This window comes from Octopus bimaculoides, chromosome 9 (assembly GCF_001194135.2).
Source record: "Octopus bimaculoides isolate UCB-OBI-ISO-001 chromosome 9, ASM119413v2, whole genome shotgun sequence".
Lineage (NCBI taxonomy): Eukaryota > Metazoa > Mollusca > Cephalopoda > Octopoda > Octopodidae > Octopus > Octopus bimaculoides.
In genome coordinates this window covers 53,210,121-53,217,464 of record NC_068989.1, presented here as the reverse complement: position 1 = coordinate 53,217,464, position 7,344 = coordinate 53,210,121, and the positions used below count along the sequence as shown (strand labels likewise).

The 7,344-nt window shown below is 37.6% G+C and overlaps 1 protein-coding gene across 3 annotated transcripts in view; it reads left to right on the top strand.

Moving 5' to 3' along the window:
- The window catches only part of LOC106874440 (protein MIS12 homolog), a 53,142-nt gene that overhangs the window by 5,679 nt on the left and 40,119 nt on the right, over positions 1-7,344 (top strand). For all 3 annotated transcript variants that reach the window (XM_014922174.2, XM_014922175.2, XM_052970684.1), the window contains exon 3: positions 3,170-3,268. In XM_014922174.2, the coding sequence (XP_014777660.1) occupies positions 3,170-3,268 (99 nt within the window). The remainder of the gene's footprint in view (positions 1-3,169; positions 3,269-7,344) is intronic.

The window sequence follows — 7,344 nt, the reverse complement described above, 5'->3', positions numbered from 1 at the left end:
AGGTACAAACCACGGCTGGCAGGCTGGCTGCAGTTTTGTGACTTGGGAGATTACTGTTGGCCGTTTACAGCTTGTTCTCTCCGTGAACTGCTGGTGAGCAGTTTCTGCTTAATCTCCCCAAGCTAATCATTGCTGACTTCAGTTTGAAAAAAAAATGTATGCCGTTTCTTACTTTAACCTTTTAGCATTTAAATTTGCCATATCCGGCAAAAATGTTCTACCTGTTTTACATTCAGACAGGACAGATCTGATCTCTCACACCTACCCTCCAATGTCACTCTACAAATAAACAACCACATCATTAAAATCTCAAAGCAATGAATTAATGTATGATTAATTCAAAACATTAATAAATAAGAACTATTTTTGAAAGAATGTGAATGCTAAAGGGTTAAGTTTGTAGCTCTGTGTTTAGAAAGTTTGCATCTATGTAGTTTCCAGTTTAATCTCCTATTGGCTGTATGCCAGTCTTCTCATATCTTTGAGTTAGTCAAAGCCACGAGAGCAGAAGTTGGTAGGCAGAAATTGTCAGCCTCTTGCAAAGTTTTTTCTTGTTTTTGAGTATAAGACCCATTCTATCAATCATGCATTTGACCAAATCTCTGCTCTAAAAACTTCTTTACACCGCTGTTAAAACTGGGTGGTTAAGGGGGAATTATCTGTAGACCATGGACTGCTTTTACCATACTTTTCCTTGGATAATTATCTGTAGGCCAGAGATTGCTTTTACCTTTTGACTCCTTCAGTTCTAGGATGCTTTGGTACCATTGGTCAAATTTTGTATCTAACCAACAGTTATACTCAAACTGGTATGTTTCCTGTTACCTGTATGATTCACGAACATCTGCTCATACTGTTTGTTAGTGTTACTTGATTTTTCAAGTTGGATGCTGCAGCTAGGACGATGGCTTGTTGGTTGGCCATATACTTTGTGATCATGGCAGATGAAGTATATCACCAAGATGGGAACTGACTGCAACACTGCTTCTAGGGTTTCCTGGGGGACCTGAGCAGATACGGAAAAATGGTGGATGTCACAATGAAGCATGCCCCTGTACCTGACCTGTATATTAAAGTAAATAGGAGAAATTTTCGTTAGTAAAAGTAGAAATTTTTCAGATGAAAAAAATATTAGTTATCATGGTTATCAGCTCTTCAATATCCTCCCGAAGGACCTGAGAGACCTGCATGAGGTGAATATAGGTGTCTTCAAGATGAGGCTGGACCTCTTCCTGTCAGGTGTCCCAGATGAGCCAACTTCGTGACAGGAGGTGCAGATGAGGGCAGCTGCATCAAACTCTCTCATGCACCAAATATCAATTCGTGAAGTAAAATTGTGTAGCAATACCAAGTGGCAGTGCCCAGCATGGCCACAGCTCATGCGCTGAAACTAAATAAAATGAAAATGGTCTTCTGTCAGACATCTATGACCTAATTGCTGATCCTCCACCTGTGTTATGCTTGCATTCAAATTCTATTGATATTAGGTTTATTTCTCATGCTTCTATTGTCGATATTAAATACTTTTAATATACTGTGAGTTGATTCTATCTATTTTTGTCTTGGTTCCTAAAAAATTTTCTACTTGTTCCACGAATAGAAATTAATACTTTTTGACTATAACCATTATGATTAGAAATTAAGATTGGCAGAATCATTAGAACATCAGTAAAAATGCATTGTAGTATTTATGCTGATGCTTTTATGTTCTGAGTTCACATTGCACTGTGGTCAGCTTTTGCCTTTTGGAGTCAATAAAATATAATATCAGTAGCCCAAGGGTAGATAGTATTGATTCTCCCTCTCCTCAGAATTGCTGGTTGTGTGTCTAAATTAAACTATTATTTGGGAATATCAGATGGTGAGTTGGCAGAATTGTTAGCACACCAGACCAAATGCTTTGCAGCATTTTCCCACCCCTTTCCATCAAGGTTGATTTTTGCCTTCAGCTTTTCGGAGTTGATAAAATAAGTGGTTAAGTACTTGGGTCAGTGTAATTGATTAGCTCTCCTTCACCAAAATTTCAGGACTTATGCTTCTAGTAGAAAGGATTAGTATTAGAGAATGCAAAATTCAGCAAGCTGGCAGAATTATTAGTAAACTGGATAAAATGCTTAGTAGCATTTCTTTTGGTTTTATATCCTGTGCTCAAATGCCACCGAGGTTGACTTTGCCTTCTAATTCTTCAGGGGCCGATAAAATAAACACCAGTTTTGCACTGGTGCTGATGCAGTCAACTAGTCCCTCTCACCAAAATTTCAGGCATTGTGTCTAGAGTAGGAAGGATTATTAGAGAATGCAGTATAGCTTGAAGTTCACTTCGTAACTGTAAAGTTCTGGATTCAATTCCAGTGTGGCATTTTACCAGAAACTATTAAGTTCAAATTCCTTCAGGTTATACTTCTTTGCCTTTCATCCATTGAATTGAAGCAACTGCCTGACATCCTTAGAGGTCAATCTAATTCCTACATCTGTCATATGTTTGCCTAAACAAAAGAACAGGAGTGGCTGTGTGGTAAGAAGCTTGCTTCCCAACCACATGGTTCCGGGTTCAGTCCCACTGCATGACACTTTGGACAAATGTCTTCTACTATAGTGTCTGGCCGACCAAAGCCCTGTGAGTGAATTTGGTAGACAGAAACTGAAAGAAGCACGTTGTGTGTGTATGTATAAATAAATAAATATATATATATATATATATATATCAAATGTTTGTGTTTGTCTCCCCCACCATCGCTTGACAACCGATGTTCGTGTGCTTACATCCTCATAACTTGGCGGTTTGGCAAAAATGACTGATAGAATAAGTACTAGGGATTGATTTACTCGACTAAAGGCGTTGCTCCAGCCTGGTCACAGTCAAAGGCTGAAACAAGTAAAAGAATAAATCTAATTATCATATCTATTCTTGTCAAAGCAGCAACGCTGGCAGAATCATTAGCACACTGGGCAGAATGCTTCGTGGCATTTCATCCGTCTTCATGTTCTAAACTCAAATTTAGTCAAGGTCAACTTTGCCTTTCATCTTTATGGGTTCAATGAAATAGATATCAGTTGAACACTGGGGCTGATGTAATCAACTGTCCCCCGCATCCAGAACTTGCCAACCTTGCGTCAAAGTTTGAAATCATTGTTTCTGTTCTTATCGTCTCTTTCTCTCTTTCTGCAGTGCAGTGACTCATTGTCTGAGGATCAAATTGAAACAGGTACTGATTTGATCCTGCATCAGTACATGGACACCTTCAACAGGACTTTTGAACGTTTTGAAGTAAGTTGGAATTAATTTTATTATTATCTATGTTATTATTATTATTATTATTATTATTATTATTATTATTGGCTGAATTGTTAGTGTTGGATAAATTACTTTACAGTATTTGTTGTCAGCTCTTTATGTTGAGCTTTAATTCCACTGAGGTTAGCTGTGCCTTTCATCCTTCCAGAGTTGATAAAATGATGCAGCAATTAAATGCTGCAATCATTGTAATTGCCAAACTCTCTCCTTGGAAATTGCTGGCCTTGTTCCTAAATTAGAAGTTAAAGGTAGTGGATTGATAGCTTTAATTGACTCCCCCCCCCTCCTTAACCTATATACATACTTCATTCCAAAATTTGATGTGGATATTGAAGGCAGTGAGAAATTCACTAGAGCTTCTGAAGTGTTGTGTTTTAGTATTTCTTCTGTTTCTACATTCTGAGTTCAAATTTTGCTATGGTCAACTTTGAACAGACTTATGAACCAAGCATTTTCATATCATTTCCTTTCCTGTTTTCCTTCAGATATAATGTAGCTACGTCCCATTATTTTATTCAATGTGCCACTTCTGTTGAAGTTAAGGAAGGTAGTAGTTTAAAAAGCTCTTTTCCCAGTGCTTTTGCGATTCATGTTTAATTCATTTTGCATTTTGTGGACAATAACATTGATGGGTTACAGTATGCCAGTCACTGCTTCAGTGCATCTATCACGGTGAAAGTAAAAAGGGAGTGCTGGGCAACTCGGGTGGAACAAGCATTATGGAGCAAGGCTGTGCCCCAGCATCGCTGCAGTCTAATGACTGAAACAAGTAAAAAAGTATTTGTTTACACACACACACACACACACACACACACACACACACACACACACACACACACACACACACACACACATGCACATGGAGTAAGATTCCATGAACTATGTCTATTAAATTCATGGCTTTCGTTAACTTGTAGCTACAGCTGAAGATGCCACAATGGGATTGAACCCGAAAACATATAGTTGCTAAGTGGGCTTTTTACCTATACAACCATGCATTCTTGATATTGACCTGGAGGTGTTATCTAAATTTTATAACAAAATAACAAGAAACATTTCATATAACATAAGATTAATAATTATCCAACGAGAGTATGGTGATGGTGGCGCTAATTATTGGGCTGTGAAAAACATATTCGTTAATTACATCTTAGGATAATACTAGTGTCTCCAGAAAATTTCTTTCATTTAACACAGCTAATTTTCTTGTGTATATTTGTTTTTGTATGTCTCTTTCTCTCCGTCTCTCACTCTCAGAAATAAAGAAATATTCTTGATCCTATCTGTCTTCCCTAAAGTAATGGGGTGACGCGTGAACAATTTGCTACTGGTTGTTAGTATGTTCTGTTGATGAGTAACTTGCAATATCAGCTAATATAATATATTAGGCCGATGTGGCGGATTTGCTGTACTTGGTAAGAACTGTCAAGTTAAGTAAAATTGCTCTTCCACCCATACCGGCTTCTTTCAGGTGCTGGTGCCATTAAAAAGCACACTTGCTAGTACTGTGTTAACGCACCCGTGCCGGTGGCATGTAAAAGGCGCCCAGCATGCTCTGTAAAGTAGTTGGTGTTAAGAAGGGTATCCAGCTGTAGAAACTATGCCATCATATAAGAACGATGCATTGGGTAAACCAAGTTCTTCTACACTAGTAAGCAGATGGAATGGACCATGGATGGAATGACTTTGATCAGAGTTTTGACCTGGGCCTGAACTGTAACATTTTATGTCTGTTTTCCATGCTGACTGTCATATCTTTCATTCTTAACTTGGATGGTTTCTATAACTGGATGTCCTTCCTAATGTTGATCATTGGGCACCAGCACAAGAAAGATTGTCATGTCATTAACAACGTTGAAGAGTCTTCTCCACCCAGTGTTTTCATTACTCATCCTGCACTTCCTTTACAGAATGCCTTGGATACATTCTATTATGAGAGCTGCAGTTGTTGCCACCTTATGAAACTCTGGTGGCATGCTAACTATATATATATATATATATGAACAGGTGAGAGGGAGAGTGAAAAGTTAATGTATTTTGTGAAATGAAAAGGAAAATTATTTGAAATGAAAGAAAGCACTAGAAGACTTTGTAAAATTGGATTTTATATAAGAGACAAACACTATCGAGGAACACCAATCAGACGTATTTGCATGTGCGTGTGTGGGTTAGACACATATACCCTTTGGCCTTACAATGCATCAGTTGTCTTTGACAGCTAAAGACATAGGGTAAGTAGAGAAACACACACACAGACTGGGTATAGAATGTATTGCTTCACTTTATTATTATTTGACCTTTTGGTGGTCTTCACCTTTCTGAAACCTGGTTATTGATCCAACCTATCACGTGATTTCACCTCTCCAGCTTCCAATCTGATATCAAAATATGGAGAAACTGATTAAAAAAAAAAAATTAATTTTTTTTCTAATTCTTGCTAGTTGTCTTAATTGCATTAATAAAATAAATAAATGATACAAGGTAAAAATAATAATAATGATGTTAGTAAATCTTGAAAAAAAAAAAAACAAAAAAAACAAATGTCTTGCATTTTCCCAATTTTTTTTAAATCTGCTTAACTTGTTATGCAATCACTTGAATCTTAACCATTTCTCTCTGGGAAGGAGAACCAGTTAGATCTGCATGCTCGCGAGAATGAGCTGACATGTAGATTGTTAGCAGTAAAAATAGACTTTATCATTGCTTGGTTTGAGATTCTTTTCTATATGTTTAGTATTTTAGTGGCATTATATTTTGGTAGTAGAAATTGAATTTTTTTTCTATTTTTAGCAGCTACTTAGCTGATTATTAGAACAGTGGGGATCATCTGGAGAAAGATTAAAATTATAACTGTCTGAAACAATTAAGGTATCCCGGTTAGTGAAACCATGTAGCCATGTCTTAGAATCTCTTTGCTAGGGTGTAATAGTCTTTGATTATATAATATGCAAGGCTACCTGTTGTCTACACAGGTTTTCTCTGGTTCTCTTTTCATCCTCTTTCTCTTGTGTGATCCAAAGAAAGCAAATGCATCTATATTGGCACACAACTTTTAGGAACAATACTGTAAACTGTACTGTCTTTAGGGACTCTGACTGGAGACCTCATTTCGAGGCTATATTCTCAAAGTTTTTGCTAGTAGTCAATGATGGCCATGATAATTATGATGGGTTTTGTAAAGGGTAGACCAAGTACAGGAGTAGCCCTCTCTGTTTACATTGGAACTGTTGGATTTAGAACTAAGCTAAATGAATGAACTTACCACTCTTCTGACATAGCTTATTTTAAGGCTAAAAGGGTCATTAAGGTGCACAAATGATATGGTCACATTGGCTAAAGGTGTTTAGTTGCCCCTTTGGATAGGGCTTTAATAAAATACCATGCTTCATTTTAATTCTGGGAAATAATGTTCTTGGAATACTGGTACTTGGTGTTTAACTGGCATCCTCCTTGATCAGTGCTATAGATATCAATGGTCTGAGGTTTTTTTTATAGCTTTGAAGGACCATCACTGATCCTGGTTGGGTTATCTGTGAGGGAGCTATCCTTCTGGAAGAGGGGTCCTATTTTGCAGTGTACCGAGGCTGTTTCTTTGCCATAATGAAAGCAGGCCTTTGAGTTTGACTTGGTGTCTTTTGTAACCCAAGCATCTTTGTCTGAAAAAAACCTGCAACATTCCTATGTAAGGGAGAGAGAGCAATTTCCCTACTTTTGGAATGTTAGTTGAAGTGATTTGCAATCTTCGTCTGTCTCATGAGGATCTTCCTCTCCCTTGGAATCTTGTTCCATTTTGTGTTGGCCTTGTGTTCTGGGGCATATTTCTGGCTTGCACAAGGAGTGTGTGTGTGTATGTATATACGTGTGTGTGTGTGTGTGTATATACGCGTGTGTGTGTGTGTGTGTATATACGTGTGTGTGTGTATATATATACGTGTGTGTGTGTGTGTGTATATATACGTGTGTGTGTGTGTGTGTGTGTGTGTATATATACGTGTGTGTGTATATATACGTGTGTGTGTGTGTGTATATATATACGTGTGTGTGTGTGT